Source organism: Syngnathus typhle, linkage group LG21 (assembly GCF_033458585.1).
Source record: "Syngnathus typhle isolate RoL2023-S1 ecotype Sweden linkage group LG21, RoL_Styp_1.0, whole genome shotgun sequence".
NCBI classification, from domain to species: domain Eukaryota; kingdom Metazoa; phylum Chordata; class Actinopteri; order Syngnathiformes; family Syngnathidae; genus Syngnathus; species Syngnathus typhle.
Window position 1 is genome coordinate 2,688,666 of NC_083758.1, and position 17,779 is coordinate 2,706,444.

The following is a 17,779-nucleotide window of genomic DNA, read 5'->3' on the forward strand; positions in this document are numbered from 1 at the left end:
TCTAAACATTGCCTGTGACGAAGGGTTTAGAGCCCTTTGACGCAGGTCACCTAGCGTGCATTCCTACTAAAACTCATAATAGTCACAAGCAAGATACCGCAGTGTATAAAAGTGATCAAGTCATCACAAGAATCACGGAAAAAAAATCCTTATATAAGCCGCACCTGACTATAAGCCGCAGGGTTCAAAATTTTGGAAAAAAGTCGCGGCTTACAGTCCGGAATTTACGGTATGCTATTTTATGTTTGAATGGCAAAGTTGAGTGCCTTGAAAGGCAACTTATAAATAAAATGTATTATTATTTTGTCGACATACAACGCTTATTGTTTTTGCTTCACATGGGGAAAACTTCCTGTGTCCATATATGGTTCAACTCGTTTTTTTTCCCCACCAATCAATATTGGTCTGTCCCTACATGGTGTTATTGCTACAAATTATAAACCAATTTAAAGCTTTCACAGAAAATCTATTAAACTTTGACACTGGATTTTTTTTTCTGTAAAACTGCTTTTTTACCTCATAACTAGAAGGTCTGGATTTTTTTTTATTTTTATAATGACCCATTGTACCGACTATCGCTGCTGTTTACATTCTGAGTTGCAGCTATTGTACCGTACACATTTGTATCGTTATAACTCCTCTTGCTGATCATTGATAAGCTCCAGGGGTTTTTCCTGCATATAATTCACTCCACCGACTCTTGCTGCTGTTCCCCGTTTGCATCCTGATACTGTATATTTACTGCATAAACAAGTTCGCCATTACCAAGGCTAAGTCAATTCTATTCTATTGGTAAGTCCTGAAGCAACACGCGTATCCATAAACAAAGGCAGAGGTGCTTAACTTAAATCTTGAGGAACCAACTGTGCACAGGGCTAGTGTAGTGACAAGTATCCGAAATAAATTTTCAGCTGACACCCGAGAAATACAAATATGCTGAGCCGTCCTCTTTGGAAAGCTTCATTTGGAGCACAATCACTTTGTCCCACTGGTCTAATTGTAGTAAAACCTCATTGACTCCAACCAAACTAAGCAGTTTTGGGTTCCGGATGCAACTGCAGTCAGTCTGATCCTCCCCCTGTTGGCGTGGTGCTAACTCCCCATTGAACGGCAAAATTTTCATTACTGGATCCGCCTCGACATTTCATTGCGACAACCTCGTTTTCTCGGAGGGTAGCCTGACACAGCATGTTACCACAGCCGGAGGGACGCAACTAAAGAGCCGAGGCGATAAGAGGAAAGAAAAGGAGGCAGGAAGCCGCACCAGCCGCTACACCAAGACAAAGGCCAACCGTGACTTCAAACGAGGAAATAAAAGCAAACATCTCAGCTTTTTTTTTTTTGTTCTCCAGGAGGTCTCAACGGGTTAATTAGAGCACACAGACTCCCATCTCAGCTGCCTGCAAGTTGCAAACTATGCATTAACAACACACCCACCAGCGCGCACAAAACAAACAACTCGGGGCAGGGCTCGGACTGTGCGACATCAAACAAGATCACCGTCTGTCTGGCTCGCTGCTCTCAGGTTAGCTCAAGTCACAAAGCTGGCGGTCAAAGTCAAGCCGGCTCAACTCGGCGCGAGCGGAGGGCGGTCGGGTGTTGTCATTGGAGGTGTCGCCGGCCAGCCTTCCTGCGGCGGTGAGATTAAAGATGGCAGCGGCTGTATCTGGCAGAAATGTTTTTTTTTTTTCATTTGGAGACGACTGGACAAAAGCTCAAAAGCTTGTTAACTGGTGCACCTTGCCATTGCTTAGAGAAACATCCACGATACAAAGTGAAAAGAAAAGACCATTGGAGGTCTGCCCCCAAGTTCTTGTTAACGTAGATCTAACGTAACTTGTTAACGTAACGTAGACGCAAGACAAATCTAACGTCGAACATGATGCTTTGAAAAAAATTGATATAATTTTAGGGATAGAAAAACAAGGAAGTATGTATGTAGGTTACAGCCACAATATCGCAGTGACAAGGCAAAACGAACAAAAATGCTAACTTGCGCATAAAGCAGAGCAAAAAGACAACCATTCTGAGATCAATATTCGAATTTTGTGGGACACCCCCTCCCAGGGACCTGAACCATGAGTGTTGTTAAACAATAAAAAAGATCTATTGTTTGTCTCTTTTATGCAGCCAAATGTGTTTATTTCTTAAATTTATGAAGGCTGTTCCTGGCTGACGTAGGGTGTAGCGTACAGAAATTATTTTACGGTTTCCGGTCTGTCTTAGCGAGTCGATTTTCTCTCCATTAGTTGGCATACAATTTTTTACACAATATTAGTTAAGCTATGATTTAATGCGCTTCCAGCTGTAAATCTGTGAAAAGTGTACTCAATCACCCAAGTACCTAATGAGGGTGCTAAACACGCTAGCTGGGTCAACCTTAGGGTTAGCTTAGCAATTAAAAAAAAAATAGCTGAGCATAGCTTGTAGCTTAATCGCTGCTTATTGGTCTTAGGTGCAACGCCACAACAAACAAGCTTTAATGACTCTTATGCCAACATTTTCTAAAATAATAAACCGGTGAATTAAAATTGGCACACACCTTCTCCTTCCTCTGCCGGCACCCTTCCTCGGCCGTCACCAGCGTTTTGTAGTAGTTGCTTCGCTCGGCCGTGAAGTGGACCTTGGAGAGGGCGTTCTCTACCAACGCCACCGACAGGTTGACGCCTTCGATGTGCAGCCAGCCGATGAAGTTGCCCGCTTTGTCCATGTTCTCCACTTCCACCTCCACCTGGAACCCAACAGGGAGGAAAACATTGTGAAGAGATCTACAGCGCAGATTAGGTTTGAGGTGTCATTACAAGGAATCAATCTCGAAGGGGTTGGCAGTGTTCCTCATTGGAGCTTGCCATTGATTCTCTAATATGGATTTTGCCGCTGTGCTTTGTCATCACCAAAATGAACCTTTTGTTCGCAACATCTGCTGATATTTAGGGGTCAAAGCATGAGCAGCATGGAATTATTGTGGCATATGCGGTGTTTTTCGCAACGTAACTGCTCCGCAATTAGCCACTTGCAACTCATAACAAAATTTGTGCCTATTCAGACCAATTATCTATTCATTTGCCTTCGACCAGTAATGGGCGAATGAGTGGAAACAGCACAAAAAAAAAAGATTGGTTTTTTTTCCTGCAGTCAGCGAGAAAGCCAGAGGGCAGGTGCGTCGGCGAGATAGGAGGCCGAGTCCAGCGATTAGGAGCGCCGCCGGTTAATGCCGTGGCCACGGGGGAAATCTGCCAAGAATTAAGTTTGTAAACTGCTCGGCCTCGTCCGCCGCTCCCAGAAAAAAAAAAGTTTATTTAACGCAGGCATAATCTGAGGCATCAAACTTGACAGCGTGGCAATTTCATTCGGGAATCGCTCGGCTTTTCTGATCCGGGTCAGATCACCTCAACAGACATCAAAGAATTGAAAGCGTACTCAAGCCTTATCGACCTATGAATATTTCTGTACTCCCCCTCCACTATGAAGACTCTTCAGCACTCTGGGCGCAGTGGCAGTTACATAACTAGGCCATTAGGAATGAACTCGTCCACAGAGCGCCGTCAAACGGGGGTATTGGGGGGGATTGAAGGCAAGAAAAGGTTACCGGCTAAAGGCTAAAAGATGGAAAGGGGAATAGACAAAGAAAATGATTAGTAGCCGTATGTTATGCCATGTAGCCTAGCATAAGCGCCAAAAGCGGGTTTTACCATAAAGGGGTACTTTCTTAATTCATCTTGCCTTTTAATAGCTAAATATAACAGCGAGGAAGTCGCGAGGCGGCCTAGAAACTGCTTTGACTGGAGCCCAGATGGCTCCCAGTAGAGGCCCACTCCGTCGAGCCAAGATGGCTCCCGTCGGAACCCAAATGGGCTTCGGTAATCTCATAAATGCCGGGATTGTGTCGACACGGCGGATGGAAATGAGGCGACAGGGGGGACAAAAAAAGAAGAATACACACAAAGTTGGAAGTCTGCGAGTGTGTGCACAATATCGTACCAGAGCTCAACCGGAGCCCCAAGGTCATTGTTCAAAACGGTGGTTGATTTAATTCACTTAACTCTTTGGAAGTGAATGAAAATAAAAAAGTGAATGAATAAATAAAAAAAAACTGCAGTGGGTGACACCTGGTCAGAGCCAAAAGTTGCACTAAAACAAATTGAAAGCATGCAGCGGGATTGCATTTCAGAAATTAGTGTTGTTCACCCACAAACAAAAGTACAGCTGGGCCTTGAGATACGACTAACCCGGATAACAAATTTGGTTTCGGTTGAATGACTTTCTCTACTGCCCCTAGTGGCCAGAATATGCATGCCAGAAGGAACAGCACAATGAATGGAATTAAACAATTAAATTATGATGCTGATCGTTTCTTTACATGGAACCACTGCGCTGCATGTCCTACTTAGCTTGCAAAACCAAACCAACAGTGTGCGTATAGAGACATACAAGCCCAGGCTTCTGTTAAATGAGACATTTTTAGCCCTGCAGCAGCACGCGCCATCGCAGCCTTGATCAGATTTCAACCCAAATCAATATCTTGTAAAGGTGTCGCTTGCTGCGAGGAGATAATTAATCAAAGCTCAACCGCAAACAAAATCAAACTGTCCGAGGCGATGGATGAACGGGGGTGGGGTTGCTGAAGGGGGGAGGGTAGAAATCAATTAATGCCTGACTATGAAATCAAACGTGATTTTTTTCCAGATAGGGAAGACCGATTTTGGCTCCAAAGTTGGAGTCAATTGGTACCAGAGTGCTCCTTCTACATTTTCCAACATGGGCCGAAAAGGCTCCAGAGTACAGCAAGTGCGAGCCAAAATGGATGCTTGAAACCAAAATGGATGACTTGTACAATTCCGAGTGTGCGTCCTTGAGATTTTTTCATCTTATGAAATAAACGAACGCCGCATTTTGTGTTGAAACTGACTGTGAGGCTTGTATATTCTTTCCTCTTTTTTTTTTTTTGAAGACCTGAAAAGGTTAACCGTCACAATCAGAGGTCTACAAATACAAATCACCGGTGAGCTACACATGAATGAATCAAACAAACCACCATTGATGCTTAATGGCATTGACCGGGAATGTCAAGACCCTGTTAATGGAGCTTGTAATTAAAAAAAAAATCTTGGCTGGTAAAATGAGGTCTGTTCAACTATGTTGTTACCGCATAGTACGGCAAAAGTTGCCATGACAATTTAAGTCAGGTGGATTTCCACGGATACAAATTTCAGAATCGGAGAGATTTTCATTCCTCACAATTTGGAGGAGGGATGTTTACCTAACTCAGCCAAAAATGGGAAAAGCACGTAGCTGCTACCATGATTCTGCCTGCCAAAGAACAAACATCACAAGAAATAAAATAGGCAAGAGCCTTCAATGGAGGCGCCGAGGAGTCTTTGTGATGCCAAATGACCCGTGTGATCTTAATTTTCTCACCTTCTTCCTGCCTTCGCCAAAGCAAAATGACGAATAGTCCTCATAGGAGGCGGCCGCTGAGATCAGTGACAAAGACTAATGGGAGACCTCTTGGCAATATCGAGATTCAGCGTCAGTCGGATCGATACATAGTTTTTTTTTTGTTTTTGTTTTTTTGGGGGGCAGTTCATTAAAACGTAAACAAACATTACGGTAGGAATTTAAAATTCCAGGAGGGTTTCAAAAAAGGGGACAACCTTTGTCAGCAAACTAAATCATGCTAAATCTTTTTGGAAATGACTTTATGGATCCTAGATGAAATGAAATGAATGAACGGAAGCGACTGCTCAGGGCCTGGAGAGCCTGGTTATTAAAATCAATAACAGCAATAACTACAATTCCCGCTCAGTTTTTCTCTCGCTCGTTTGCCCTCCCGCCCAGAATGGTGGCAACATAGTATGTAGGTCGATGATTATTGAGCTACATTTGTAATGTAATAATATTAAATAATTCCTCTTAAGTGGTTTCAGGTTGAGGAAGCACAAATGGGAATTGGGCTGTGGGTGATTTGAGACTACTGTGATTGAAGCAAGAAAATGAACGGACTTTTCTTAGTATTTGTCTTGAATTTTTCCAGAGATTCAAAATTCATCGATTAATTGACAAGTAAGTAGTCCAATAAGTAGTCCAATTATTGTTCAGAGATATTTTTTCCCTTAGGACTGTCCGAATCCTCTAATGGCAGCTTTTCAACAGTAATTTTTGTTTTTGAAGTCATTCATGAAAACAAATCTTTTGTGTTTAATCAAAACAAAACATCTGCTTTTATTTTGCAAAATAATTTCTGCACCAAAAGTTGAATTAGTTTGAAAGGGTCATAATAATCATTATACAAAATTTAATAAGGTGAATCTCATGGACAAATTTTCTATTTGTCAATGCTGGAAAAATAATATTTACAAAAAAAAAAAAAAGCTTTCACAGGATTGAGATGTGGTGACAAAACATTCACCAGAGTTGACATTCAAGTGTTACCTTTCGCCGCTTTGTCAACCTTGCGGCGGTACGCATTCATATCAACTACAAGAGCTCCGGTTTTTGCGCTCACGCTCCACTTGCCGCCGCTCTACGAATCAAATTAAGATTTCATAATGGAATTTTAAATATTCATGCCTCCGTTGCCGCCGTGACAAAAGTGCGCCCGAGATAGCCCGATCCTACGTGGGGTGTATTAAACCACGCTCAACGGGATTACAAGCAAGCCGTCTGGAAAAATGTCTGTACATCGGCTGGTTATTCAGTCTCCGCTGACCACATTGGAGAGAAAATGAGGCAAAAGAAGGGGGAAGGGGCGGGGCAGTCGCGGCAAGGCCGTAATCATTCGTCTCCGCCTCTTTGCTTCATCCCCTTTCACCAGTTGACGCGGCAAATGGCATCGCCAGCCCGTGTCACTCAAAGAGCCATTTCTGTTCTCCCGGACTGTCTGCGCTGACAGATTGAGAGAATGAGGCAAACGGTCGTAGCAGAGACAGAGGCATTTTTCAACATGCCTTTTTTTTTGGGTCAATTTATGTGCGCTTGTCAAAAGCGGCGTGAGATGCGCACTTGCCGCGCAGTTCAACTTGAGAATGCAAGCTAGTGAAGAGACACAAATTCGAGTGTCTTCGTGCTTTAAGCTTTGGGTGGGAATCACGGAGTAGCAGAATCACACTACACGGTATTGCGATATTTTGCAAACATCGCTTAGCAGTCCAACAGATTACGAAAATAGCTCTTAGCGTTTTTACGATGACCAAAACCATTAACCAATAATGGGCCCTTTCTCAACTACCGTAATTTTCGGACTATAAATCGCGTTTTTTTTCCATAGTTTGGGTGGGGGGGCGACTTATACTCAGGAGCGACTTATATGGTTTTTTTTTTCAAAAATTAAAAAAAAAAAAAAAAAAAAAGGTGACACCGCGATAAACGAACCGCAATGTAATTACTGTAATTTGAATTTCAAGTGACGACAGCAGCTCAACGTCGCGTCAGCAGCAGCTCGTCGAGTCAATCCGACGTCAAGGCGCACGCGCGGCGATGTTGACAAAGGACGAGGAATTTGATCGATGGATTTAATGATTTAGAGTGCACAGATGGTTTGATAACATTATTGCTTATATAATATTTATTTGATATATAATTTATATATCGTTATATGGGCCTGTGGAATATTTTGAAGTGCAAGAGCCGTCAGCGGCGCGCCCGCATTGTTGACAAAGGACGATTGATGGATTTAATGAATTGGAGTGACGCAGATGGTTTTATTAATGTGTTATTTATTTAATAGTTTTTTGAAAAACTCAAAATCTCAGCTCTTAGTTTGTGTTTATGTCACGTTAGCATACCTATCGTTTAGCCTGTTGTTGCTCGTTCATGACTGTTCTTGGTGTTGGATTTTGTCGAATAAATTGCCCCCCAAAATGCGATTTATACTCCGGAGCGACTTATTTAATTTTTTTTTCGCTTTTTGGGGCATTTTATGGCTGGTGCGATTTATACTCCGGTGCGACTTTTAGTCCGAAAATTACGGTAGTGCATTTCCCCTCATTTATGAATCGCACTTTGACAGCCTGATACGGTTACAACTGTGAGTGGGCGAACGTGCAACATGAACCGTGACGCCATGAAACAAATGAACCTTGCTTCAGCAACAACAGGTGGTCAGGGCGGCCAAGACGAAAATGATCCGATTGCAGACGGGGGCAGATGTTATTGTGTCATTCCTACTTAGCGGCCGCCGAGTAAACAGAGTTAGTCTGTTGCCGGATAGCAAATTACAATTGGGTGGCAAATACCATTTCACCTCTAGTTGCCTTTTCTCTCGACCGCGGGCGGCCCCCAAGACATTTTTATGAATCTGTGTGGCATCAGATGCGAGAGCGCAAATTAAATTGGACTCGGGCCGAAAATGAGTGTGCATGCGTGCGTTCTCATCTTTTCCAATGAATTTCACCCATCAAAATGGAGCGCTGTAATGTGGCGTGTCGACGCGGTCAAAGAGGCTTAAACATCAGTGCTTTATTTGCGGTCTGTTACTTGGTTGGGGTGGTCTGGGAATTTCAAACCATCGTAAAAAGATCACGTTTTTCTTTTTGGTAAGAGCCTTTTCGAAGGGGTTTTGCTTTTGTCCTCATTTGCCCTCATCTTGGCGCCCTAAATGCCCGCCATAATCCAGATGCCGCTAATCAGTGCTAACTTGGAGAGGACACGAAGGATTAACGCTGGAACAGGGCGAAAGGACAAAAAGACAAAAGAAGGGCAACCATAAGGCGGAAAAACTTGTTCGTAACGATCGTGACAATGGATATTTGTCGCGTTTTACAACATATGAATGAATTTACTGGCCTTGACCTTCGCCACGGAGGTAGCTGTGATTTCAAAAAGCTTTTTTTTAGGCAGGGGTGTATTCTTTTGTCATTCTGGGCACTGGATAGAGATATGGGAGTATAATAGCGAGATAAACAAAGCATTGAAGATTGCAGAGCACCTGCACTCAAGAGGTAGCCGTAATTAAATGATCTGTATCCGAGTGTATCACTGATTACGCTTGATTCATTTGGCAGATGCACTTTTAACGGTATCCTCCGCTAAGATATGACTATTGTGTGGAACAATAGGTAGAACTCCCTTGAAAACAGGCGGCAGATTCAATTACCCCAACTATAGCCACAGGCAGACAACACTAGTAGCGGATTATGCAGGTACAAGCTTACAACAATTTGCCGGCCGCACTTCCTGCGCCGATATCCGATGAGACACCTTTTTTTAATTAAGTCGATGCCTTCGCCCACGGGCTGTTGTCTTGTGGCGTTTTCAGCTATACGCTCAACTGAGGCTTCCTTCAAACAAAACTCAAGTGACTGACTGAGTAGCATTTATTTTGTTGTTGTCAACAAACGGGACAAACAAATGGCATCCCTGCGGACTGACAAGTCATCCGCAGGCTAAAACACACATTAGAAGGCACGTCTGCACGGTTTCACTATTCGTGAGTGGTGGGCGAAGAAAAAAAAAAAATATATATATATATATATATACACACATTTCCACACACACCCCCATATATATATAAAAAATTCCCCTCTCACCCTCCGCGGGTGGTCTCCCACTCCAAGCTCGGGTCCTCTACCAGAGGCCTGGGAGCTTGAGGGTTCTGCGCAGTATTTTGGCTGTTCCTAGCACTGCACTCTTCTGGACTGAGATGTCTGATGTTGTTCCTGGAATCTGCTGTAGCCACTCCTCCAGTTTGGGGGTCACTGCCCCAAGTGCCCCAATGACCACGGGCACCACCGAGGCCTTCACTTTCCAGGCCTTCTCAAGCTCTTCTTTGAGGCCCTGGTATTTCTCTAGCTTCTCAAGTTCTTTTTTCCTGATGTTGCCATCGCTTGGTATTGCTACATCCACTATCACGGCCTTCTTCTGTTGTTTATCCACCACCACAATGTCCGGTTGGTTCGCCATCACCTTCTTGTCAGTCTGGATCTGGAAGTCCCACAGGATCTTGGCTCGCCCATTCTCTGTCACCTTAGGGGGTGCTTCCCACTTTGAACTTGGGGCTTCCAGTCCATACTCTGCACAGATGTTCCTGTACACTATGCCAGCCACTTGGTTATGACGTTCCATGTATGCTTTCCCTGCTAGCATCTTACACCCTGCTGTTATGTGCTGGACTGTCTCAGGGGCCTCTTTGCACAGCCTGCACCTTGGGTCTTGTCTGGTGTGGTAGATCTTGACCTCTATTGCTCTGGTGTTCAGAGCCTGTTCCTGTGCAGCCATGATGAGTGCCTCTGTGCTGTCCTTCAGTCCAGCTTTTTCCAGCCATTGGTAGGATTTCTTGATGTCAGCCACTTCACTTATCTGTCGATGGTACATCCCATGTAGGGGTTTGTCCTCCCATGATGGTGTCTCTAGCCACTCCTCCTCTGTTTGCCATTGTCTGAGACATTCACTGAGCACGACATCAACTCGGGCCTTTTCCTTGATGTACTCATGGATCTTGGCTGTTTCATCCCGAACAGTGCCTCTCACACTCAGTAGTCCTCGGCCTCCTTCTTTGCGGCTAGTGTACAGTCTCAGGGTGCTGGACTTAGGGTGGAACCCTCCGTGCATGGTTAGGAGCTTCCGTGTCTTGACATCTGTGGTCTGAGTCTCTTCCTTTGGCCATCTTATTATTCCTGCAGGGTATCTGATGACTGGCAGGGCGTAGCTGTTTATTGACCGGATCTTGTTCTTGCCATTTAGCTGACTTCTGAGGACTTGCCTTACTCGTTGTAGGTATTTGGCTGTGGCTCCTCTCCTTGTGGCTTCATCGAGGTTGCCATTTGCTTGTTGGATACCAAGGTACTTGTAGCTGTCCTCAATGTCTGTTATTGTTCCTTCTGGGAGTGAGACCCCATCTGTATGGACTACCTTCCCTCTCTTTGTCACCATGCGACCGCACTTCTCTAGTCCGAATGACATTCCAATGTCTGTGCTGTAGATCCTGGTTGTGTGGATCAGTGAATCGATGTCTCGCTCGCTCTTGGCATACAACTTTATGTCATCCATGTATAGGAGGTGACTGATGGTGGCCCCATTTTTGAGTCGGTATCCGTAGCCAGTCTTGTTGATTATTTGGCTGAGGGGGTTCAGACCTATGCAGAACAGCAGTGGGGACAGAGCATCTCCTTGGTATATGCCACATTTGATGGAGACTTGTGCAATTGGCTTGTAATTGGCCTCAAGGGTTGTTTTCCACAGTCCCATCGAGTTTGCAATGAAGGCTCTCAGGTTCCTGTTGATGTTGTACAGTTCCAAGCATTCAGTGATCCATGAGTGTGGCATGGAGTCGTAGGCTTTCTTGTAATCAATCCAGGCAGTGCACAGGTTGGTGTGTCGAGTCTTGCAGTCTCGGGCGACTGTTCCGTCAACCAGCAGCTGGTGTTTGGCTCCTCTGGTATTACTGCCTATGCCTTTCTGTGTTGTGCTCATGTATTGAGCCATGTGCACACTTATCTTAGCCGCTATGATGCCTGACATGATCTTCCATGTTGTAGGGAGACAGGTTATTGGCCGATAGTTGGATGGGACTGTACCCTTCGTGGGATCCTTCAGGATCAGGATTGTGCGTCCTTCAGTTAACCATTCGGGGTGAGTTCCAACTTTTAGTAGCTGGTTCATTTGTTCTGCTAGGCGCTCATGGAGTGCAGTGAGCTTCTTAATCCAGTAGGCATGGATCATATCTGGCCCGGGTGCTGTCCAGTTCTTCATACCTGAGACTCTCTCTTGGATGTCTGTCACAGTGATGGTAACTGGGTTCTGCTCAGGGTGGTTGCTGTGGTCTTCTCTTAGAGAGACTAGCCATTGTGCCTCCCTGTTGTGTGATGTGTTCTTCTCCCATATGCCCTTCCAGTATTGCACAGTCTCCAGTCTTGGTGGGTCTGCTCTGCTGTTGTTACCCTGCCATTGAGAGTACACTTTTCCTGGTTGGGTTGTGAAGAGCCTGTTTATTCGCCTGGCTTCACTTTCTCTTGTGTATCTCTTTAGGCGGCTGGACAGGGCTAGGAGCCTCTGTTTGGCAGTCTCCAGTGCTTCAGGTACGTTCATCTGGCTGTACTTCTTGGGTGCTGGTTTATATATATATATATAAACCATATATATATATAAACCATATATATATATAAACCATATATATATATAAACCATATATATATATATATATATATATATATATATATATATATATATATATATATATATGGTTGCCTATATATATATTAGGGGTGTAACGATTCATCGATACACATCGATGAATCGATATAATGCTCTACGATTTATTGGCATCGATGCTAAAGGTAAACATCGATTTATATCGCCATGTTTGACCTCGGACATTAGACGCGACTTTATTTTGAAATCCAGTTCATTGTTGCTTGCTTCCTCTTTCCGGGAGCAGTGCGCGGCGTTGTTGTGTTGTGAGCAGAGCAGGCACATGAAAGGGGAGCCGACAACTACGCGGCTCCTGGGCTGGTGCTATGGCTAGTGTCCAAGAAGACGAGGAAATCCTCTCCCCCTTGGGCTTCAAGTCATTCGTTTGGAAGCACTTTGGATTCCAAAGAAAAGATGGCTCAACGGACAATTAAAATTATTGTAAATAAATAGTTCAGTAATGCACTTTAAAGTTAATGGTATTACAAAAAAAGAAAGAATATTCATTTTTCTTTACTTATGAGAAAAAATATAGGAATTTGTTAAAGTTTAGTGTTAAAATAAGCACTTTGTATACTACAATACTCTTGTAATTTCCTAAATAAAGAGTTTGCAGTACCTTGTTGATTTTGCGTATGAATTGTTATAAATCAGGATATTGTTCTATATTTTTTATTTAAAAATAAATAAATAAAAAATAAAAATATTGATCGTGGAGCACTATATTGTGATGTATCGTGAATGAATCACAGCAGGCTTTAAGATATCGGCAAATATCGTATCGCGGACCTTTGTATCGATATATCGTATCGTGACAATACCCGCGATTTACACCCCTAACATATATATACCCCGCGATTTACACCCCTAACATATATATACAAGTGAATTGTTGCCCACCTCAAATAACCGCAATGTTCCCACTAAATACCGTGGCTCCGAGCAGTCTCGCAAGAGTCCATTAACTTGCAGAAAAGTGGGTATCAGTGGGGGAAAAAAAGCTCCAGGTAAGGCGCTGGGCACTTTTACACTCGATGGCTCCTTTTAATGTGTTATTGCATTTGAATAGATTTCAAACAGAGTGAACGCAGCCATTTCCCTGCCATCAATTGACCAAAAAACTATTGTCAAACTCGATTGCCAGTACATGAGTAGACATTTTGACAGCAACCAACACAGGAAACTAACTTGTGCACTCGTCTAATTAACATAAAAAACGCTCGTTAAATCTGCAGTTTGCATGTCAAGGAGGGTTTGATTACGTCATAAACTAACATTTGCTCATGAGGAACACAATCTAGAATGCAGCAGTGAATGTTTCTCTTCTTGAGTTGACAAACACCCCCCCGCCCAAAAAAACAACCTAAAATAATGTGGTTGCAAAAGTGTGCACACTCTCCAAATGGGTTGGGGCTATGTTTAAAATTATTCACCAAACACATTCAAATGTATGATAGCCAGGACACCTCAGATTAACCTTGAATAACATTCAGATGGTCCAGACATGACATCCGAGCAAAAGCCTAAATATTTTGTGCGCACATTGACTGCTATTTTGAACTGTTCTGAATTCCTTCCTTGTCCATGGGCTGTTATGACCGAGAAGTTCAAGCTTAATTTCATCCGACAGAAACAAAATCTCCCAAATACATGCAGGAATGTGTTGCTTCAAGGACTGAACTTCCAGAAACTTGTCAAGAGAGCTAGAGACCTCATCTTGGAGAGCCAGGAAAACAGCCAAGACCACGATTAATCACGATTGATCATGATTAAAACACCTTGAAAATTTTAAACCTGTCATTGAAGCCACGGCTAAACCAAAAATTGGCAGTGGACTGTAGCCTGGTTATGACTTTTGTATAGCAATAGCCGACACCTCTCCACTCAATCCGTGTGTATTCACCCACACAAACACATGTTGTCCAGTGCACAGGTACTCGGGAGAAGTCAATCGACATTAGACCCCGCCGCTCTCCTTAGCAACGGCGTGGGAAGGCCGCCTTTGATGGAACACGCTGCTGTATTATTGACTTTAATTTAGAAAGTGCTGCCTGCTGCTTTTTCCCCCCGTTTTTCCTCTTCCCACCATAACCCGGACCGAGCATGCAACCCTGCCACAAACCTACCTCCGGAGGGGATACACCTGATTGCACTGCTACAGAAAACACACTCAAGCAAAGAGACCTCTGAGTTAAAGGTTTGTAGAGGTTTTTAAAGGCACGCTGTGAATTCTCACCACAATTCATTTGCCGTTTCTTGTTGTCGGCCTGCGCCAACCAGTTGACGGCAGCATCCATCCACAGCATCGACTTTAATGAAGGTATTTAAGAGTTAAGGCATGTTCTGTCCTTGTAGGTATCGATGATTTAGGTGTTTCCTACCCTTGAGTCAAAACGGACACATACTTAACAGTCTACCCGCGAGTCAATTTGAAGGAAGAAAAAAAAGCCCAACATATCACCTTCACAAGAAGGGTAAAGGCAGATGAAGTTGGGAGAAGGAAAAAAAAAAAAAATCAACCCCTGGAAGAGGCATAAAAATGGCCGATGCGCAGTCCATTACTCAGGGACAACATTGGCCGGCGAGAAGGAAATAAACGTCAACGCGTGCTGACTTTATGCACACATAGTAAATAGCAAATTCTTACACATGACAAGTCCCCTGCTAAAATGAAGGTGACCAGCATGTACCTTACCTTTACTTCAATTGAGAAAGCAGAATGTAAAATTGCCTATTAGGAACAAATCTCACCGCAACAACAAAAATTGAAGTGTAGCTGGAAATGTGATATTATTTTTTAGAATTATATGCTTCAGATTTTGTTGGAACAGATGGGGGAAGCTGCCCTGACCTTAACCCCATCAACCAAGCACCTTTGAGTACAGAGCTTTAATTCAGTCACCAGGTCGATGTATAGGCCTCGGTCAGACTAATCCCAGTGCGACGTGAAGCGCGAGCGAGATTTTTCTGGATTAGTCGTTTGGACGCAACAGCATCGCAAAGGCGGTGACTTCCGATAAGCTTTGAAAGGATGCTTGGAGGTCAGACGGATAACAGTAAGGTTTCTATTCAAATGTGCCACAATGGCTTTATTGGAGATATTTGATAAAGAATATCTTGAAGGTATCGCAGTTTGCTTTTAAGAGCTTTAAACGGCTGATCTGATTACCTGCAGATACTCCGTTGTAAGACTACTTACTTACAGTGCCAGGACTCATCTATCAAGTCTACAAACTGTTTAAGTCGGCCAGATGACGACATCAAGGCGAATGACATTTTTTGTACCCTTTGTTGCCTAAAATCAAAAGTCACAATGCTGTCGGGACATAGAAGAAGAGAAGAAGCAGCAGGCTATCTCTACAAAGATGGCATCTTATCCGGCACCTCCAAAAGATTTAAACCTCCCGCTCCCATGATTTACTGTGTTTTACCTGCGGATTGCCTGGCAACAGAGACATCCATTTTCTCTGACATGTCAGTTCGCAACGCAACATTGTGATAAACGCATGTACAAAGATGTACAATGAATTTTAATGTGGCTAGTACAGGAACGAGAACGACAACTTTTTGGTGTGTGTGTGTGTGTGTCTGTGTGTGTATCGGCTCAAAACGGGGCACTCGTGTCGCCTTGATAGGGTTAAGGACTGCTAACGAAGCAGCGCCTTTTCTTCTGCTTCCAGCTAACGCAGCGCTACGGCTAATCCCGGCTCTGGCAGCCGCTAGGAACACAGCTCGACATAATGAAGCCCATTAGTCTGGAGACAATGGCAGCTCGCTAAAGCTCAAACATTGAATAACGCGGAATGAGATGCAAAGGAAACACTCATCCTTTTGCCTTCAACTGTCAAGACCTCATGCTGCCCTCGTTTGAGAGACTACAAATATGCTGAATGTTTTAATTTAAGAGTGAAAGTCAATTACAAAAAGGGAATGAGTTCAAGGTTTGTCTCACAAACCTGGCCAGACGGACGTTGCTAATATGCACTTATGGCCCAATATTAATCTCTAGAAAAGCTGCTGCTTGATTAAACTTGTGTGGCGCTTATGAAATGATATCACAAACGGGGAAGCTGTTTAAACTGTGACTGGTGTGTGTGTGTGTCTGTAATCTCTTAGCGTATTAATTCCTAGAAATGAAGATGAAAACGGGATGGACTATAATCTTTTTTTTTTTTGCCTGAAGGTCAGCGTCATTGAGTTGCACGTGTGTGTTTCAGTGGCTTAAAATAATATTGCATCAGCGCGGGCGGCGTAATCAAGCACTGGGACATTACAGGCCACTTAAAAGGCCATTCGAGTCGGTGCAAAAACTTCATAATCGTCCAAGACGTGGACGGAAATAGTGTGCCTCGTTTCCCCGCTGAATAAAAACTGTTTTAGGCAGCAAGTTCAAGGCAGGGTGATTACACTGTTTATTTGCTCAACACCACTTACGAATGACACCTCGACACGGTCGCTTGAATTTCCATATAAAAGAGCTACGGTGAAAATTGCGGCATAGCTGCCGAAACGGGAATTACAATGGACATGGTGGAAGAAAACCATGAAAGATTGGTGCAGTGCATAAGCAGCGTATAGAAGTCTCAAAACTTTCTAAGAGAAGTGTACCACATGCAGGACTCGCCTATGGACTCGCGCGGTGACTCCTTGATTACAATTCGTCCTAAAATGCAGATATACATTCCACTAATCTGATTGTCATTGGCGCTATGGCACACCGCAGGCCTTTTAATCCAAATGAAACTAGTGACACGCACACATATGCAAACGGACACAGGCTGCTGACCTACATGTGACTGGCCAAAGCCCAGATTTGCCAGCACTTGCCGCAGGGGGTGTTGGGTACGGTTTGTATACTCCCGTCCAAAGACCGCGACCGATAAAGCCACGCCAAAGTAGGTCGCGCGATACCCCCAAACCACATCCGGTGCCCTCCGGTTCTAGAGAGGCTCAAAAGAGCCTTTGGGTAGGCAAAGGGCATCGGGAGGCTGGCATTATGGTGTGAAGGTCCCACATATCTGACAGCTCATCGGGTCACCACCAGTCGGTCGGTCCTGGAGGTACGGCCTGACAACACTTGTCTCGTCAACGCCAAGTGTGAGTTTTACTGTGAACATATGGGGCCCGACTGTGTGACCTCGCTTCCTGGCTGCCGTTCCCCGTGCATGTGTACTTTACACTGGCACAATCTAAAGCGGCGGATCGACGCTCTAAATCTAACAGTATGTAAATTTGCCTTGGCTCGCGTTCTGCCTGTATTCCAGGTGAACGTTGTTCACTCAGGAAAAGTGATTTTACTTGGGTCGCCGCCCAGCCCCCGCACTCTGGGTCAAACTCTGGCTCTCTAACCCCCAAAGGTTGACCACATTAAAGTTTGACAGGCCATAAACTGGTTTCATGTAGCCACTGAGCAAGGAGATACCAGGAGAATCATTGAATCTTTGGACTGGATTGACTCATTCGCGGTCACCTGCTCACCAAGATGTGAAATACGACACAGACAAAGCAACTTGTCATCTACAACCAAACACATCTGCGACTTAATAGCCTAACGTCCCATTTTAGATCAGGCAATCAATGAGGAAGATGCAGTTACACAGCATCGCACGGGGCAGTCCTGCGAGGGGGAATCCCATTTCGGAGAGGAAGGCTT

The 17,779-nt window shown here is 44.1% G+C and overlaps 1 protein-coding gene across 1 annotated transcript in view; it reads right to left on the reverse strand.

Moving 5' to 3' along the window:
- Positions 1-17,779, reverse strand: part of snd1 (staphylococcal nuclease and tudor domain containing 1) — a 111,304-nt gene that overhangs the window by 37,853 nt on the left and 55,672 nt on the right. The window contains exon 17 of the mRNA XM_061268199.1: positions 2,543-2,731. Within this exon, the coding sequence (XP_061124183.1) occupies positions 2,543-2,731 (189 nt within the window). The remainder of the gene's footprint in view (positions 1-2,542; positions 2,732-17,779) is intronic.